Source organism: Planococcus citri, chromosome 4, assembly GCF_950023065.1.
Source record: "Planococcus citri chromosome 4, ihPlaCitr1.1, whole genome shotgun sequence".
Taxonomy (NCBI): domain Eukaryota; kingdom Metazoa; phylum Arthropoda; class Insecta; order Hemiptera; family Pseudococcidae; genus Planococcus; species Planococcus citri.
Window position 1 is genome coordinate 59112852 of NC_088680.1, and position 21064 is coordinate 59133915.

The 21064-nt window shown below is 32.3% G+C and overlaps 1 protein-coding gene and 1 long non-coding RNA gene across 2 annotated transcripts in view; one reads left to right on the forward strand and one right to left on the reverse strand.

The window, feature by feature from the left end:
* Positions 1 to 21064, forward strand: part of LOC135843349 (G1/S-specific cyclin-D2-like) — a 100843-nt gene that overhangs the window by 61270 nt on the left and 18509 nt on the right. The window contains exon 3 of the mRNA XM_065361198.1: positions 10352 to 10514. Coding sequence (XP_065217270.1) covers positions 10352 to 10514 — 163 coding nt within the window. The remainder of the gene's footprint in view (positions 1 to 10351; positions 10515 to 21064) is intronic.
* LOC135843351 (uncharacterized) overlaps positions 10600 to 21064 on the reverse strand; it is a 234437-nt gene continuing 223972 nt past the window's right edge. Inside the window, exon 6 of the long non-coding RNA XR_010558308.1 lies at positions 10600 to 10733. This is a non-coding gene — a long non-coding RNA (uncharacterized LOC135843351). The remainder of the gene's footprint in view (positions 10734 to 21064) is intronic.

Below are 21064 nucleotides of genomic sequence, written 5' to 3' on the forward strand. Positions count from 1 at the left end.
TTATTATTATTTAAATTCTCTTGGGAAGTTTTTTTTAATTCGGCTGGTCATCCGAAGGGTTGCAATTGACCCGAGACAATACCATAATATACTCGTAATGTAGGTGTGAGGTATACCTATACGAGAATGTAGATCTTGAGGTACCTGCGATGGTTCATAGAGCCATAAGCTCGGCACGCAATCTTAATTACCGTTTTAATTTCCCTATTTTTGGCGCACTCTTTTGAGAAATTAGTCCTCCGAGATGAACTCGTTTTTTTCAGCTACGAGTGGTTTACACGGATATCGTTTGAATGTCTATGCGATAATCTTACCAAAACACCCATAAGCAAAAAACTTCGACTTGGGAATGACCACGTGTGAAATTAGCCCGATGTACTTGAACGAATTCGCATGCATTTTCCAACGTCCACGTCCCAATGTGCACTGTATTCAAAATGAAAGAAAATAATTGCATTTTATCTTATCGTAACATACTTATTATACTTCGCAAGGTCTTCGCTCCACCACCACCACCACCACCTCTAGAATATTATCGAAATTCTAATTTTTTTTTCACGTGGTTGTCGAAGCTTTACACGCTTCGATAGGTTATGGAATGCGGTGGAAGGTAAAAAAACTTGAGCTCTGAAACTCTGAAATACACAACTAAGTCGTTGATAGATATTGACATTTTCTCCCTTATTCGACATTCCTTTCTAAACCATAAATACCGACCTATCAAAGGTACAATAATTTTATTTGAATTGTTGCGGTAAATACCGTCAAAATGCCTGTACCGTGTTGCTTTTAACCTCTTACTCTCCTCTTGCCCTTCGCTTGTCTGAACGATATAAACTGCTTTAAAGCGGATGATACGCGCGGTTTTTGGTGGCAGATTCTTGAGTCTTAATTGTCGACTCTAAGATGCTTAAAATTTGGATTTTTTTTCTTGCCTTCGTTAATTTTCGAAGTTTATCTTTTGCGGCAATTACCTACTCTTGATGATAAAACGTCAAAATTTCCACTGGTTTGTTCTACACTTGGAGCTATTTTCTTCGATTTTTTTCGACTTTTTCAATCTTTCAAACGATATTTTGTAATTTTTCAAACATTTTATACATATTTTTACGCAATTTTAAATACTTATATCTCACTTTAAATAATTTTGATGATTTTTTCAAAAATTTATACAGCATTTCAATTAACTGGCTCCATATTGTAATCAATTTTTGGGATTTCCTAAAATCATTTTTCCATCATTCTAAACTATTTTTATGCATTTTTCAATCACTTTGAATTATTTTTATATGTAGTAGGTAAGTACATATCATTTAAAATAATTTTGTGATATTTTCAACAAATTTCACAGCATATAATAATCTTTCTATGCATGAAAAGAATTTTGAAAATATTGTTCCAGTCAGTGAGCCTCTCCCACTGGACCAATTTCACTAAATTTTGTTTTAAAATATTCCTCATGATGCGTAGATATGTTATAAAACATTTAGAAATCAAAGTTTTTTAGTTTGAGTCCAAAAAAATAAAATTACATTATTTTGAACAATCTTGACTTTGAGCTTTCACTTCGCGGCCGAATATTTCTCATTTGCGAAGCATTTCCCTTATCTGAAATCTCCAAATCTCAAAGCTCAAAATCTGATATCTCATAGTCCGAAATCTGAAAATCGAAAAGTCCCGAATTTGAAAATCTCAAAATCTCAAAATATGAAATCTCCTCAAAATCTGAAATCTCTGAATCTCAAATTTCAAAAACCAAAATCTCATATTCTCAAATCTCAAAATCTGATATCTCATAATCCGAAATCTGAAAATCGAAAAGTCCCAAATTTCGAAATCTCAAAATTTCAAAACCTGAAACCCAAACATCTCGAAATCCAAAATCTCAAAAATATATGAAATCTCCTCAAAATCTGAAATCTCAGAATCTCAAAATCTCAAATTTCAAAAACCAATATCTCATAATCATGAAATTTCAAAATCTGATATCTCACAATCCAAAACGTCAAAATCCAAAAGTCCCAAATTTGAAAATCTCAAGATCTCAAAATCTGAAATCTCAAAACCTGAAATCAAAAAATCTGAAATCTCATAATCCAAAAGCTCAAAATATGAAATCTGCTTAAAATCTGAAATTTCAAAATCGAAAAGTTCAAAATTTGAAAATCTGAAATCTCAAAACTTAAAATCTAAAATCTCAAAATCTGAAATCTCATAATCCAAAAGCTCAAAGTATGAAATCTCCTCAAAATCTCAGAATCTCAAAAATCAAAATATCCAATCTCAAAATCTGACATCTTATAATCTGAAATCTCAAAATCTGATATCTCATAATCCGAAATGTGAAAAGCCAAAATCTTCAAAATCTGAAATCTCACAATCCAAAATGTCAAAATCTAAAAGTCCCAAATTTGAAAATCTCAAGATTTCAAAATCTGAAATCTCAAAACCTGAAATCAAAAAATCTGAAATCTCATAATCCAAAAGCTCAAAGCATGAAATCTGCTCAAAATCTGAAATTTCAAAATCGAAAAGTCCAAAATTTGAAAATCTCAAAATCTGAAATCTCATAATCCAAAAGCTCAAAGTATGAAATCTCCTCAAAATCTGAAATCTCAGAACCTCAAAATCTCAAATTTCAAAAACCAATATCTCATAATCTGAAATCTCAAAATCTGATATCTCATTATCCGAAATGTGAAAAGCCAAAAGCTTCAAAATCTGAAATCTCACAATCCAAAATGTCAAAATCTAAAAGTCCCAAATTTTAAAATCTCAAGATCTCAAAATCTGAAATCTCAAAACCTAAAATTAAAAAATCTGAAATCTCATAATCCAAAAGCTCAAAATATGAAATCTCCTCAAAATCTGAAATCTCAAAATCTCAAATACTGATATCTCAAAATCTGAAAACTCAAAACTTAAAATCTAAAATCTCATAATCCAAAAGCTCAAAATATGAATCTCAAAATCTCAAATTTCAAAACCCAATATCTCATAATCTGAAATCTCAGAATCTCAAAATCTCAAATTTCAAAAACCAATATCTCATAATCTGAAATCTCAAAATCTGATATCTCATTATCCAAAATGTGAAAAGCCAAAAGTTCAAAATCTGAAATCTCACAATCCAAAATGTCAAAATCTAAAAGTCCGAAATTTGAAAATCTCAAGATCTCAAAATCTGAAATCTCAAAACCTAAAATCAAAAAATCTGAAATCTCATAATCCAAAAGCTCAAAATAATTATGAAATCTCCTCAAAATCTGAAATCTCAGAATCTCAGAAATCAAAATATCCAATCTCAAAATCTGACATCTTATAATCCGAAATATCAAAATCTGAAAATTTTATAATTTCTCGTTACCTGTTTTTCTCTCTTTTTTTTAGTCAGTCCTTCCTTTCTTGTGGGGGAAAAAATTATGTAATTGGAATAAAGTTTTGAATTCAACTTTTGCTACCTATGTCAATATCCAATTAAATTTTAATAATTTAAATACAATAATTTGAGTTTCAATATCAAATTCAAATTTTAACTCAACTCCAATCTTGAATTGGATTTAAAATTCAATTTGAATTCTTATTCAAGATTCAATATTTTAACTTCCATTTTAAATTAAAAATTTTTTTATTTCAATTTTTAATTCAATTTTCGTTCTGATTTTAAATTACGTTTTGATTTCAAATTGAAATTCAATTCAATTTCAAATTTTAATTTAGAATTCATGTTAAACATCAATTTTTTTAAAAAATCATTGTTTTAGGTTTACTAATTTTCAAGTTCAATTTCAAAGTGGAGTGTAATTTTAATCCCCATTTTTGCATACCTGTAACCTTGCTAATTTCTAATTCAATCATGATGTTTAAAATGAATTCATTTTCAATTTATAATATTATGTTCTTAACTTTACCTAATTACAATTATAAATTGAATTTCAATTTCGATTTTGAATGTAATTTCAACTTTTAAAACGTTGATTTCAATTTTGATCTTGAATTAAAATTCCTGATTCTATTTTACAAAAATATTTCGGTTTCTCTACCTTGCTCATCACAAAAAAACTCATTTTTTTGGTATTTTTGAGGTAAAAGTTGTCAATTTTTGACAAAAATCAAACTCAAAAATTTTCACCAAGAAGCAGCTCTTTAATGCAATGGAAAAAAGTAAGACTTTTTCTCAAAATTTTTAGAGAAGAATGAGATCGTTTCGTTTTTTTTTTTTTTTTTTGGCAAAAAGTGATATTTTTTGGCAATTTTTGGTAAAATGCAAGACTTTGACGATGTCAGAAGAAGACTAGGATTTTCAGAATTTTCTGAGAAAAAAACAGTCTTTATAAGTCAATTTTTTAAAAAAAATAACTTTTCAGAATTGTTTGCAAAAAGCGAAAATTTTTAGCATTTTTGGGCAAAAAAACGAGAATTTTTGACAGTTTTGACCAAAGTCAAGATTCAGTCATTTGATGTCTCGTTTCTAGAATGATAATGATTACAGCTTACCATTAATACGCACACGCTGTCGAATTTACGAACCATAAATTCAAAAACCCTCAGCACAATCTCCATTATCGTATATTGACCGTTTCATGGATTGTGGGAACTTATTTTTTAGGCACATACTTAATACATATTTACCTCGAATATACTCGCACACGATAAATTTTCTCAATAAGTCTAAAATTCTTCCTAGTCGTTTAATCGTAATAATCATTGTACCAACGTCAGTCACGGCTGTTAATCACCTAATTAGATTTCTCACAGTGGCGTGCACTCTAATACGTTACCGGGCAAATGCCCGGTAAAATTTTGGGGGGGTGGTGGTGGTGGTGGTGGTGGCGGCGATGATGGTGGTAGTAGGCAAATATTTAATGAGTTAGTTAGGAAAAAAAAACAGACAAAAAATCTACTGTGAAATAAATTGTTAAATCAAAGTAGAAATGAAATAATATTAAACTGCTTAATACTGCTATCAAAGTAGTACCCACCGGCCACCTATGTCCTCCTATTATGACTTGAATGAAGAATGGCGATGAAGTGTTGTGTTACGTGATCAGTTGATATGTTTAAAAGCAGGCAATGGCAAATGTCGTTTCACACGAACTTCGAAAAGTGATCAAAAACTAGTGCCGCCATTGAAATGCCATAAATTAACCCTATTATAAATAATATTCAATTCTACTCAACAAAATTCATTTTTTATACCTTAACCTATCAGTACAAGACCAGCGGTAGAAATATGATTTGGGAACATTTCTAGGAACGAAAATATATAGTGGTTTGAGGAGGGGAGGGGGTTGACTGAAAATTTTCCAACTGATGTAGGGAAATAATAACAATTTAGCCGATTGATATCGTATTTATATGAGATTTTCTGTTTTGGATTTTTGAGGACCCAAATGTGAATTTTTTATTTTAAAACAAGAAACAAAGTGGCCTCAGCGAGCAAGGGCGAAAGTTTTTGAAAATTTGTATTTTGAAAAAAGCAAAAAACGACGTTTTTGTATATGTATGCGAGGAGTTTGTTTCGCTTTTAAATTTTTAGGATTTGAAAGATCTTTTCAGGATGTTAATTTTGGAAAAGAAAAGAAAACAAGTTCGAGCAAAGCGAGGGCAACAGCTTTCGAAAATTTGTGTTTCGAGAATTTAAGGAAATGGTTTTTTTTTTCATAGCGGGCCCTTCTTTTGACGGGCTCTCCAGAAAGCGTGGGCTCGAGGCGATCTGCCCCTTTGCACCCTTCTCCCCTCGAACCGCCCTGTTTTCAACTCTATACTATTCCATAATATCGTTGACTTCACTAAACACAGCGAGTTGATAATTGCTGCACACACTCACCATAGAATAGTACCTATAGGTATTAGGTACTTCTCTATACGTATACTACATTAAATAAGTTATAACTTGAATGAAAAAAAATAATGGGTAGGTAAATGTCGTATTTCACAAATATTTTGAAACATGATCAGAAAGTCTGGGGGCGAATTTAAGGGGGTTGAGGAGGTATTATATCCCTCTCATTCATATTTTAAAAATTCGGAATTTATTGGCAAAATCGTTAATTTGCGGACAAAATCACTAATCTATTCTCAAAATTCTCATTTTTTCAGACGCTTTTGCCCTCGCTTTGCTCGGGCTGAATTTGTTATCTTCTATTTCTCAAATTATTCATAATTGTGAGGGGTCCCGAAACAACAAGCGGCCCCCCGCGCCGGGGCCATGTTCAAACCAAAAAAAGATGATATTTGGACTTTCTCCAACGAAAAATTTTGTGAGATTTTTTCTTCAAAAATCTAAATTTTCAATTTTAGTAAATTCAAGTTCTGAAATTGTGTGATCAAAAGAATAAACTCATCAGTCACCACAAAAAACATTGTTTTTTTCCACTCAAAATACAAATTTTTGAAATTTTCGGTCCTCACTTCACTTGGGCCTGTGTGTTTTTTTTTCAAATTGAGATCGAACTTTTATAAAAATCTATTGAGTAGATAGGTTTTCAAATTTCAAGGAATTTTTCAACAAAAAAAAAACACTTCTCACCTATAAAAAAACGTTGTTTTTCTATTTCTCGAAACTAGATTTTGCTCTCACTCCACTCAGAGCCTGTTTGCTTTTCATTTTCAAATTTGAAATTTTTCAAGTTCTAAAATTTTGTGCTAAAAAAGTGAACAAATTTTTCAAAACCATCGTTTTTTACCTTTTGAAATGAAAATTTTTAAAAGCTTTTGCCCTCGCTTTGCTCGGGTCAATTTCTATCACTTTTCCAAATCGAAAAAAAATACATTTTTTGAAACTTTCATAAATTCAGAAGGGAAATTAGAATTTTTCATTAGCCCAAATATGAATTACATAATATGTATATCAATTGACAAAATTGTCAATTTATCTTTTATTTCATTTTTAAAAAGTTCATTTAATTCGGCATACTCGATATTTTTTTCTTATGGCAAATTTCTCCTTCATCCTCGCTCTTCAAAAAAAAATCGGTTCTTTTTGCTATTAGGTACCTACTATACCTACATAATAAATATTGAATAAAAAGACAAAAGTAAAAATCAATCGCACAACTTACATTCAAGTATCCAAACCTGAGAAAAAAACAGAACGAGAAAGATTCTTAAGGGGAAGAAAAAAATTTTGGGGGCCTCATTCAGTGCATCCACCAGGGGGCCCAAACCGACCCAGTTCGCAACAGAGAGAGTGATGGAAAAACTAGAATTTCGTATCAAAATTACAGTAGTTTTGCTTTTTCAAACTAAAAATTTTGAAGAGCGTTTGCCCTCGCTTCGCTCGGGCCCTTCATGATGATGCTTTCAAAAATTTTAAGAATAAAACTAAAGTATGAAAATTAACAGAAAAATTCCAGAAATACTCATATTGAACATTTGAAAAATGCAAAATTTTGTGCTAAGCTGGTCAAATTTTAATTATTTAATCATTTCAAAAAAAAAACTGATTATGCTTGATTTGCAAAAAAAAAAAACTTCAATAAACTGAAAAGTTTTCAAATTAAAAAATGTTTACAAGTTGGAAATTTTTAAAAAATAAATCAAATTAAAAATCTGGAAAAATTTTTAAAAAATGAACAAGTAGATACATATAAGATCTTCAGTGACAAGCTGATAATCTACTTCTGGCATGGACGAAATCAATCGCAAGATTTATCATGGGTAAATTAACAAAGAAACCTAATTTTTTGGAACTTGAATAAGACATTTTTAAAAGCTTTTGCCCTCGCTTCGCTCGGGCTAAATAATTTTCATGTTTTTTCACCTTTTGAAGAGCCCAAGATAGAAAAATTTACTTTTTGTTTAAAAAAATACCAAATAATTTACTTCACCCCTCACTTTGTTCGGGTCCGTTCACTTAGTTTTCCTTTTTAAAATTGAATTAAAAAAACATTTATTCAAATTCTAGAATATTTTAAAGCCAAAAAAATGAACTCGTCAATGTTTTTTCACATCTCAAAATACAAATTTTCAAATGCTTTTGCCCTCGCTTCGCTTGGGTCTATTGTTTCTCTTTTCCACAATACAACATTCCATATGAAGCTTCTAATTTTGTTGTTTTTTTTAAAGATAACTTTCATCAACAGTCATAAATCTGAATTGAATACTACTTCAATCAGCAAAATTCTTAAAATTGACTGTTTTCTTGGTAAAATAAGTATTTTTTCCAAATCAGTTGGAAAATTTCCGCTTGACCCTATCCCTTCCTAAAATAAAACGTCTAGTTTCGTCTTTGACTTGAAAAAAATTTTGGCCTGGGGGGGGGGTGGTGGTGGTATCGTCATGAATGAAAAATGCCCGGTAATCTTTCAACTCTGTGCACGCCACTGATTTCTCATGTACTTGGTAATTGTTTAAACACAGCAGAATTAAGAATATGAACGAACAACGTTATCCTACGAGTAACTATGTATCTCGTAGGCATAGGCTTTGGCTCATATGCATAGTTATGAAATCTTTATTCATTATTTTATTATATAAAAACTATATAAGTCATAACATAACAGAGAGAAACCATCGCATCGGCATCCGGTTACTTCGGCGTGTTTATACTTTGTTTTAGTTGTAGCCATTTGTAAACAGTCGAATGTTTTGTACAGGATGTCTGTATTAAATTTTTAAAGACGGAAATCAGTGATTTTTATTAGGGCGACGAAGTGAGAAAATTCATAATGCAGGGAAACTAAGAAATATCGCCTTTCGAGGTACCTATCATAATATTCAGGACTTCGACTTTTTCAGAACCTATTCAAAATTTCCGAAGGATTTTTGAACATTATAAGAGTGTTCCTCAGACTTAAATTTAAAAAATGCACTCTCAAGGGTATAGGGGGTTTCTGACCTATTCTAGTTTCGTTCAAATTGGAAATTCCTCAGACGAACCGAACCGTTCACTCGAAGGTTATGAAAATATTCAACTCTGCATTTCCCACTCCCTCTCTTCAGCCTCCTTCCTACACAACCTATCGTCGTAATCCTCGTGCACTCGAAGTCGAGTCGAACACCGACACGATAAAAATTGAATTCTCATTAATAATCGCTTATCAATCGTTCAACGATCTAAACTCAGCTGAACTGAAGATTAAACTAAACCACTACGATAGCATATTAACGATTCGAAAATCGACCGTCTAGCAAAATACATAATGGTCAGAACGATGTGGATGTCGTGTAATTAAACTGTCGAAGACCAAAGTCGATCGTCGAGAGCTGAAATTTCACTCTAGGTAGGGTAAAGGAGCACTCCAGACACTAATACGTATTTCTGTATCAAAATCCCCGGTGTAGATCGACCTACCAACCTCTTTCGTGTATATCACACGAACCAGCAGCACAATACAAAATTCAGCAATGTATCGAAGTTTGATTGATACGTTCCAATTATGTAAACACCAGCGTCGTAAATTTACAGCGAGAAAAAAATCCAAAAAACCATTCTCAAGGTTGAAATGGAATTGTACTCGTATCGCTCGCAGATACTCTTACATCCTAGCCTTGAACCTGAACATAAAATGAGCCAATTCTCCTGTCCTAAGACACTATACACATTACACAAATTCGCCAACAGCTAGTTTTACGTACACACGTCCACCCTTACAGCAAAATACAAACTAGCTCTTACATCGAAATACCTGTACGTGGTCGCTGGTTCCGTATTAGTGCCAATTCCTATGCGACTTGTGAAAATTTTACCAACTTATTACGTCGATTGGCATTTTAATTTCACCATGGCCCATCGTCGTGTATGTAGTTATTCGATAATATGTTGATAGTTCTAAGAAATAATTTTTTTTAACGAGATCCATATCGAAATTTTTTCGTCGATTATTTAAATACTCGTACGCGTCCATTTCATCAAAAAAAAATAATAAAATATGAAAGATATCTTTATTTAAAAAATGCCCTTGATTTGATCCTCATCAATACTTAATTTTTTAGTCAAAATTTTTCTTAGAAATTATTATACCAATGCAATCTCTCTCCAAATAACTGCATCGAATCGCGATGATATTAATTAGTCAAATAGATTCGAAACATTTTTACATATATGTACAGAAAGAGAAACGTGTTAATCAGCTGGATGACGCCATTAGAACAACATTGTACCTAACATATGACTGATAAAATAAAAAAAAAAAGTAATTGTACACCATAAGGTGTACCTTCTTTTATTAGCCCTTATCGTATACTTAACCATGTATAATTAATGCTTTAAAATGTTTTGAACGTTTTTTCAAGATAAGTATGGTACTGTTTGTAGGTCAACATTTAATAATTTTTTTCCACCTCGAGTTCCAATATTATTCTAATGAATTTTTTTCCCTCTTTTTTTTTGCTTTTGTGTTTGCAGAATTTTGAAACATTATTAGCAACTAAATTGAAATGGGATTTAGCAGCAGTCACAGCATTCGATTTCATAGATCAAATTTTACAAAGGGTAACGTGGTGCAATAGCATGCAAGAAAAAATTGTCAGAGTGCATTCGGTTACGCTGATAAATTTATGTTGCACAGGTAATTATTACGAAACCAGACTATACACATACATTATGTATTTAGAATTAATTAGTTGTATATTTAGATACGTAACGTACCTTATGGATTGGGTGATTTTGGGTGGCCTGGCGTGCAGGATGACACTTGAGCCTTTTAGGTCATTAGGGATATTTTTTTCCTACCCTATGGTACGTTCTTCGTTGAACTAATTTCCTCCATCGCAATCTTCTTCACAATCTACAAAACAAAAAAAATAATATTTTTATTCGTAATGATTTCTAATAAGTATTTTTATCGATTAACATCAGGGAACTTTTCCCTTCACTGAAAAAGAAAACCTTGAAGTGTTACGAAAGAAGGAAAAAAATCTAGCTATTTATTCAAATCGCCATTGAACTTTATAACCAACATCCAAGTGAAACTGTACATGGATTTAATTGCCAAATTAAGTAATAAGTAGTACATACATAATATTGTTTGTTTCACATCCGATTCGTGAATCAGTATACTTGATGAAATGGTGATGTATGCTTTGAGATATGCCTTTTAAATGAGATATACGAGTAGCTTCCTAGTTTACGGGGAAAATTTCCTGATAAAGTGTTAAAATATCAAATTCGAGATAAAAATGATTAATTTATGGAAGATATTTTAGATTGTACATAATTTGGTCAAAAGTATTCTGATGAAATAAGTAATAGAATAAAAAAACACAGTAATTTTCAGAGAAATCGCTAAATTGGTAAGAGTTGAAATAAGAGAAATGAAAAACATCTGCGTCAAAATTCTTCATAACGAATTATCAATCGATTAGAATCAATTTTGAAAAAATTCAAAATTGGTTCTTTAGAAAATCGTTTGAGTAATCAATGAATTGAACCTTTAAAGTGAATTGAGGGTTAATTGATAGATACCTAAATCGAATCAATTAAAAACCTTAAGTATTTTCGAATTTGGAACTCCCCTTCCCCAACCTCTCCATAAATAGATAGGTAGCTTGAAGCTGGAAAGGAGCGAGAAGGGGTTGAAAGGTCAAAATACTCCAACAGTGCATCTACTTATAGAACATCCTCCAGACAAGCGTGCCAAATTTCAGCCTCCTGAGTCATTCTGAGGAGGCTAAAGCGATAAAACAAAATTAAGAACACCAGAAGGAGGTGAGAAAGGGCAGAAAAAGTTCAGTCCCTCCCCCCTTCCCTCTCCAGTCTTCCAGGTTAATTTGAAAAGGGAGCAAAAGGGGCTTTAACAACGCACAGAATAAAATAAGTTAATTTTAGTAATCAAAAAAGCTCCAAAAAGTAACCAAAAAAGTAACAAAACGCAAACAAAACATTTCAAATGCAAAAAAAATCACCCCCCCCCCCCATTTGAACGTATCGAGTGATGATTGAAATTCAATAATGAAAAATTTAACGATTTTAGCAACTTTTTAATAAAAAAATAACACTTTCTGGCAATTTTTGACAACAAAGTAAAAATCTTGCAAATTTTTGAAAAAAAAATAATTTTTTGTAAAAACAAGACTTGGACAATTTTAGCAATAGGAGGAGCTTTTTAGCAATTTCTGGCAAAAAAACGACCTTTCTGGCTTAATTTTTTAGAAAAACAATAAATTTTTGATTTTTTTTGCAAAAAAACGACTATTTTGAACAATTTGCGACGAAAAATGAGAGACCATCTACACTCAAGGAGAGACTTTCTGCTATTGTTGGCATAAAATGAAACTTCGTCAATAATTTCAGCAAATGGCCGGGTTTTTTCTGTCAATTTTTGGCAAAAAACGAGAATTTTTGACAATATTTCGCTAAAAAGCGAAAATTTTTGACAAATTTCAAAAAGAATAACTTTTTGGGATTTGTTGGCAAAAAAAGTGATAGATGGGTATTATATGTATTATTGGCAATTTCTGACAAAAAAGCAAAATTTTTAATGGTACATTTTTGGGAAAAACAGACTTTTTTAATTTTTTTTTTTGCAAGAATAAAGCAACATTTTTTTGGAAATTTTCAGCAATAAAAGTGACTTTTTTTGGTATTTTTGATAAAAAGCGAGATTTTTTGCTACTTTTAACAGAAAGCGAGACTTAATTTTTCCCTTCATGATGAATAAGAAAATTAAATTTTTGAGGATCGAAGTCCTGAAAAAATCTTAAAATATTTTGTTAATCTGTCAAAAAATTTTCTGAAAAAATATGTCATTTGACTCGGTGAAATTTGACCAAAAAGTGGCCTGGGAGGGAGGAGAAGGGGACATTCTATGAAGAAAAGTTAGGTACAAAGAAAGCTGTTTGTGACAGACTTTAAACTACAGGGTTCCAATAAAAATAATCAATTTTTTTCATTTTCAATTTTGATGCTTAGAAACAAGCTGCTTTTTGAAGTTTAGTTGAAGTTTCTCGAAAATTTTTTTTTTGATGTTCAAAAAATCAAGCTCAAAGTTGAAAATTACACGTTTTCATCGCTTATGCTCTGTAGGGTCGCACTTATCATGAAATTTGGCTCATTTTATGCTCTCGTCTCCATTTTTTGGTGAGACCTCCAACCCATCCCCCCCTCCTTCCTCGGTCAAGACCTTCGTTTTCGAAGTGATCGACCTAATTCAATTTCTATGAGTTTTGAAAGAGTTACTTTTAATTTCCTTTCGATTGATACCTATTTGAAATTTTTAACCATCGTTGAGTTGGTGATGTTTTGAAATACATACACCATTATTAAAAATGGGGATTCTATTTCCTTTCCTTAATTTTGAGATGAAAAAAAAATTCAGACAATATTTCGAATAATATTTTTTTGACGATGCTGGACCTAAATTTGAGCTTATTTTTGAGATGCAGCCCCTTCTACGCCCTTCAGTGACCTCAAATTTAAAAAAAAATTGGAGCAAACTTAAAAATAAAACCTTTTTTACCCACTTAGTACGTCCAATTACCAGTTTCTTCGGAGACTTCCGCGAATCACGAATAAACCACTCTGGTAACTAGAAAATTACCGGGTAATTTACCAATCGAATCGACAAAATGCATTTTCGTCGATACAGGTGGATGATGAAAAAAAGAAAAATGATTACAATTGAAACGAATAATATATAGGAAACAAATACAGACTCGAGCACAATGTACAGATTTACTCGATGATTCTACATTTAATTGACGTCGGTTCTTTGCGTAATTATAGTGAGCCTTGTTTGGGTAGGAGTCGGCTCCGCTATAAATAACACCAAAATATCCGATCTATTCGTGAAACGACGACCTTAACAATGATTAAAGTGAATTCGGACTTGGTTTATCGTCTCCCTAATGCCAATAATCTTTATGGTTAAACGTTAAACTCGTCAGCTAAACTCAGCTACAACAGTACGTACTACGTATATTGAACTTTAAAGATGGCATTTCTTTAAACGAGCTTGTTAAAATATGCGCGGATTTTTTAAAATTCACAGAAGCGTTCGCCTTTCATACTATAAGAATTATCGCAGCGTTTTTATAATATACCTACGTATAAGAAGAGTAAGAGTAAGAGAAGCTGCGAAAAGTATTATTTAGACTCTCGAGGGCATTGCCATCTATATAGTGTGTGCGAATACTTACTACAATTGGACCGATAAATCCGCTCGTTTTTAATTGTAAATACGCGAATTTCAATTCGAGCCCTCTCTTATGTGTATAGTATATGTAGTAAATGTCCATCGTAAAAATATTATTATATATCAAGAAGACGAGAAGGAAAATGACGAAACATGTCATCACTTCTCGAACAATGACCCAACCTATATTGTCGAGTTCCCATTGAAGAAACGCTCAACTCATTTACCCTAAAGGGTCAGTATTCAGCGAATGAATTTCAATACCCAAGAGTTCGCGTATTCAAAGTGAAAAAAACCGGATGTCGAAAGTAATTTCGCTCGTCAGCGTCAAAGCAGTGATAAAATTTCGCAACTAGTTTACCCAATGTTCGGAAATTTTTCATACGAGTGCGCCGAACTGCAGGGAACTGATATCTTCATTTACCAACATTCCAGCCTAATAATCGCTCTGTACGGTGTAATTACTCGTATGTACTCGTCTATGTGTCATACGCACTCCTCTATTTTTTTTTCTCCAAAACGTGTCTCTCGAGTCAACGTAGACTGAGTAAATAAATTTCTGCAGATACGAAGGTTATTACCGAACAAATGATAAGCTCTTCATTTACAAAGTGATTAACCGGTTCGGAAGAATTTGCGTGAACCAGGAAGTGATCGCGAATTGTGACAAAATATAAACATTATGGGGCTTTAACTCCTATATGGAAGTGTTGACTAAAAGCAGGGGTTTCTAAAAAAGGACATTATAAGGCCCACCCAACGTCAAATCTTTCACAAGTAGGTATAAATGTTATACTTGTGAAAGATTTTTTTACAATTTTTTCGATTCTCAATTAAACTCTAAAAGCTGCTGCTTTCGATAAAAAAAATTCTTTGAAAATTTTAGTCTATGACTGAAATTTGAAACGTGCCTACTGCCTAGATTCCCCTCCTCACATGAAAACTGTTTGAAAAAATGTAACACGAAAAAAAAGTATCGATTAAAATTCTCATTCTATGCCTCAAAATTCTACTAAATAACTCCCTTTCTAGAAAAAAATCGTCCCCGGTCTATCAAAAACAAGGTCAAATCTTACAAAGGCCTCTAAAATTGAAAAAAAAATCAAAAAATTGAATGAAAGTGAAATCGGCGATTTTCTTTTTAATATCCAATTTTCGTGTCTGAACCACTGTGAGTAATCCTTACCTAACCCCCCTCCCTTACTCCCTTCAAAATGAGTTGAAAAAAGTGTAGAACATGAACAGGAAAAAAATGTTGAAAACTTTTCGAGGGGAGTGTGAGATTTTTTTCTAAACAGACGGTTTTCAAAGAAATTCTGATGCAAAAATTTAAAAATGTTCAAAAAAACAAAGTTGAAAAATTAAAATGTCAATTCAACTTTTTTGGTTATTTTGAAAAGTTTTAGAGATATCTATTCCATGTTTTCAATCACAATTTTCATGTTTATCAAATTTTTTCGATTTTTTCATTTTCAATTTTTTTTAAATTTTTAAAACTTTTCCGGGGGGGGGGGGTATTTTTATAAACAGTGGGAAATTGCTTTCAATTCTTCATTTATAATTTATTTCAGATTTTTAAAACTTTTTTCCTAGGAAGGGGGGGGGGGGTATTTTTTTTTGGAAACGTTTTAGCAGGGATTGTACTCAAATTTTTCTCAAAAAAAGTAACTTTAGTAACCAAAAAAGTGACCAAAAAAAATGTTCATGTGTAGTGAGGAGGGGGGCGAAATTCTCCCAACATTTTACTCCAGACTCACCCCCCCCCCCCAACAAGATTTTTCCAAATAATTGGTCAGATATGGTTCGAACCATTTTTTAAACAAAGAAGTTGGAAACCGAATGATGAATAAAAAATTCATTTGAATTTATTTAATTACTTAGTTGGATTATGTTTTTGGAATTTGTCGAGTTGATTTTTCCATTTTAGGAAATGTTTGAAAATTCTAGCACCAGAATTCAAATTTGCCAAAATGAAGCGAGGGCGAAAGTTGAGAAAAATGTATGATTCGAAACATAAAACAACCTCATTTTTTATGCAAGAAGTTGATTTTCGTGGCTTCAAAATTTTCAAATTTTAAAAGTTTTCAGAAAATGACATCGTATAACACTATAGGTAGTATTTGTTATTTGTAAAGTATGAGTAAAAACCAGAGCAAAGCGAGGATGAAAGCTGCGAAAATTGATATGTAATATTATGAGACATAAAACAAAGTCATTCCTGATGATGTGAACAAAAAGTTAATTTTCTTGGCATCAAAATTTTCATTTTTCAGGAGATTATTACCATGAATAAAAGCCTGAGCGAAGTGAGGGCAAAAGCTTCTGAAAATTCACAATTCCTGAGAGGAAAAACAGCATTATTTTTGATGAAAAGAAAAGAGTTCTGGGTAACATTTTGAAGAAAAAAAAGGAAATTTGTGAAAAAACTTGGAAAAAGTAACTTTTAGTAACCAAAAGTTACTATTAGTAACTTTAGTAACTTGGTTACTTAAGAAGTAACCGAGTACAATCCCTGTTTTAGTTACCTATTTTTATTATTAGATAATTTACCCGGTAATTTCGAAATGATACAGTTTTTAACAAAGTTGAAAAATTGAAAAGTCAATTCAACTTTTTTGGTTATTTTGAAAAGCTTAGTAGATATCTATTCCATTTTTTCAATCACAATTTTCATGTTTTTCAAGTTTTTTTGATTTTTTTTCATTTTCAATTTTTTTTAAATTTTTAAAACTTTTTCAATTTTGTGGGGGGAAGGAAGGTGGAAAATTGCTTTCATTTCTTTATTTTTAATTTATTTCAGATTTTTAAAACTTTTTTCCTCTTTTTTTGGGAGGGGGAGGGGGGTATTTTTATAAACAATCGATAATTGCTTTCATTTTTTTTTTTTTGGAAAAGTTTCAGTTATTTCTAACTTTTTTCCCATTCATCTTTTCAGCTTTTTGGGCAAATTTGAATTTTAAATTATCAAACCTCGGCTGAGGGGGGAGGGAATTTTTATGAACAGTGGAAAATTGTTTCAATTTTTTTCAAAAAGTTTTTAGTTATTTTCAATTTTTTTTCAATCCTTTTTTCACTCTCAATTTTTCAGTTTTTTTTGGAAAATTTAAATTTGTAATCATCAAACTTCATCTCAATAATTTTTAAAACAACTTGATTTTTGTTTTTTTTTTCAAACAATTTTTTTCAAATTTTTCAAGTCAAGTATTTGAACATTTTTTTGGGTATTTTCAGCAGCTTTGAAACATTTTTCAATTTTTTGAAGGTCAAAAGACTATTAATCGGACAAATGTAGAATTTACAGCATTTTTTTCTCGTTTTTGAGTAATTATTGGTCTATCAAAAAAGTGATACGGGATGAAAATACCAAAATATCGAGCTTCCTCTCAATTTCTGGGCATTTCAATACAGCAAATACATCGGGTGGTCCTAAATTCAAAAAACTTTTCCATTTTCTATTTCAATAACTCCCCCATCCCCTCTCTCCATTCCCTGTAATTCATCCCTTCTCACATTAGAATGACCCTCGATGAACTACATTCAGATAAATGGATCAGCCAAAGGTACTCAAAAAAGTGTAAATTGACTTCAAAAATTTCAAAATGAATTTTCATCCCTCTCCCCCCTCTTCATACTACACCACTAGGTCATGATGGGACTTTCTAATGAAGATCAGCTCAAAAGTTCAAAACCAAAGTTGGATGACTTCCTAAAGCCAAAAAACGGTAGATTTTATTTCACCAAAAAAGTTTTCAAAATTGTCGCCAGGAAGACCCAAAAAATTAGGTCTAATTCAATTTTTGACGAATGATCTTTTTCATAGGACATAGGACACCCTGTATACGTCTAATGATCTGGAATTTTGGAAACATATGTATTTTGAGCTAATATTCCGACATACACAATATACATTAGATCGTGCATCTGTAGTACACAGACAGACCGAGCTATACCTCCGCCGCATCGGAACAATCAAAAATATCGCCGATAAACACGATACTTCCTTCCTCCGACGCATGTATCTGTCTATGTATATGTAGATAAACAGAAACAGAAGGAGGAAAAAAAACAAATCAACGACACGTCGCGCGTACAAATTTGCCCTTTTAAGTTGACCTCGAAAACAATACTAAGAACATATAGAGTAACTGGTGGACATATCGAGCGAAAGTCTCTGGTCTGAATTAAAGTCGCCAACACACATGATTGTATAGAGAAAAAGAGAGGAGTTGGAAAGAAAAAAAACTTCGCGGTACAATACACGTATAAAAATGTACTGGTAGTCGCTATAATACCGAAGGAAGTAATTTACCATACGAATACGATTCTCATTCTATATGTATACAAAAGGACCAGACGATAGAACCGTACGGTATCCTGTGATCTCGATGAAAGTCAAATTGGACGTATTCAAAACCAACGTTGTTGGTGGTCTACGAGTATTTTCAACAGGAAAAATACGTAAAAAAAAAATTCGCCAATCGGCAATCGGCGCAAGCCCATAGAAACCGCAGCAGTAACGAGGCGGAGACGAGACGCAACGTTGTTGCAACAACGATGCAATTTTTACCTTTTTTTTTTTATTTTTACGACACCTGTTACACTTAGCATATTATTTTTTTCACCTACGCCAGGTTCATCGGCCCTGCGCTGCGTCGTCGTCAATATATACGCAACACATAGTACGACAACCCCGCGCACGCCTTCGTCTCTAACTTATTACGCTTTACTACAATAATTACTGTCAACTGTCAAGTCTAAGGCCTATAAGCGTTCAGTCAATTAACAGGAGTGCTCAAAATACGCATACAAAAACGAAACGCCGCCTTGCCGCCGACGACATATACGAGTATGTACACTGTACAGTGTACAGGCTTCTCTACAGTGCATAACGAATGTCGAATAGCCAAATGAAATCAAACAAATTGCCAAAAATGTTACGAGTTTTGTTTACTCTGCGCGAAAAGATGTAATATGTACAATTGTAGGTACATCACTCTTATTGAAATTCTGCTCATGTTTTTGACCCATCTTCCTCTTAGAAATACAATTTATCGCATTTGTACTCATCGTGACCTCACTTCAAGGTGAAAAAACACCTCGAAATGTTATTCTACAACTTGTAGATGGTGCTGAATTTTCTATATAGGTAACTTTAATTCAATAAATTTTTCTAATGTGAGTGACCCTTGAGAGCAAAGCTGTTGTGTTTCGAAAATGAGATTTTTAGTGGGAGGGAAAAGAGGAGGAAAAAATCAACGATGAGAGTGAGTCATATTTTTTCTTTCAAAACTGACATTTTTTGAGAAAATATGAGAAAATACAGGAAGCATCTCCCTTTACCCATTTCACATCAAAATCAGTATGAAAAAGGGAGTCAGAAACGAAATAAAAATGTCCCCCTCCCCTCTCATCTCCGGAAAAATGAGTCACTTTTAAATTTTTTGGGGCCAAATGACCTCAACACGACGCAGTTGAAATTTCACATTTTTAGGTCGATACTAAACATCCTCCCTCCTAAGTAAGAATTCAAAATTTTAAAAATTTTCATGAGTCAAAAAAATTATTTTTGTTTGGATGATTTCATGAGTCCAATTTCAGAGTGTCTAACAAAATTTCAGAATGAAAAAGTAGGACTTAAGTAGGACTTTCAGCAGGTCAGTTTTTGAGCACTTATGGAATTTTTAAAGGTGGGGGGGGGTTAAAATTTACATTAAAGGTTTTAGCCAAATTTTTGTAAAAAATGTTTGCTTTTCTGATGATTTCCAAACACTTTATGATTTTATTTAAACAAGTGGACCCCAAAAATATAACGTTTCACTCCAATTTTTCGTTTTATTTCCTCCTAATCAATTTTAAAAATTGATGAATATCACATCATGTTCGCTTAAAATCAAAAACTCGAATTCTTCTATTTCGATTGTAAATATGTTTATGTAATATGTACCTATTTCATATTATTACAATTTGCTTCAACGAATAGTTTTTTTGTTGAACAATTTATAATGGAAAAAGAAGAGCAAATGACCCCGAGCAAGACGACCAGGGTAAAAGCTCTCGAAAATTAGTATTCCAGGAGGTATAAAAACAATAGAATAATTTCGAATGATTATTTTTTTTTTTGAAAAATCCAAAATTTAAAAAAAAAACAAACGGACCCGAGCGAAGCGAGGGCAAATGCTCTCAAAAATGTGTAATTCAAAATCTAAAAAAGTCGACAAATGAGGATTTTTTTAACAAAATCTGTTCAAAATTCCGGAAAAAGGGGGAAAATTGAAAATTTGAAAAAGTATTAGGTATTGAAAAAAAAAGTAGGACTTTTGGATAAAATTGTTGAAAAGTAGGACTTTAGTAGGACTAAAAGGACTTTTGAGAAAAAGTAGGACTATCCCAGTTGACCAAATGCTAGCAAATTTTGTGCTAGCGTAAATGGTGCCGGAATTTGAGACACTTTTTTAAAAAAATGCTAGCAAATCAGTTGCGATTAGGTCGCATTAGAGTAGCAGAATTGCGCACAAATAGCTAGCACGTAGCCGGCACAAAGCTAGCAAAAAGCTAGCATTTTGTTGGCACTTTGCTCTGCATTCTGCTAGGTACATGCGACTAAATCGCGACTGATTTGCTAGCAATTTTTGCAAAAAGTGTCTCATATTCCGGCACCATTTACGCTAGCGCAAATTATGCTAGCAAGAAGCTAGCATTTTGCTAGCGTAGAAAAACTTTGATCAGTAAAGTAATTACTATTAGTTAATTTTTAAAAATTCTGGGTGTTTACCTTTAACAGGTGGTAGTTTTCCAGGAAATTCCAAAAATTAGGCGACTGTCCCAGCTCAGAGCTAGCATAACGCTAGCATCTTGGGATAGTATAAGAAGAGTGATGTCACTCTTCTTACTTTTCAACAAGATACCACCTTGAGCTTATATTCAACTTGATGACACACTTTATCTAAGAGTAGCAAACTATACCATGAGAGAGATCGACGCTAGCA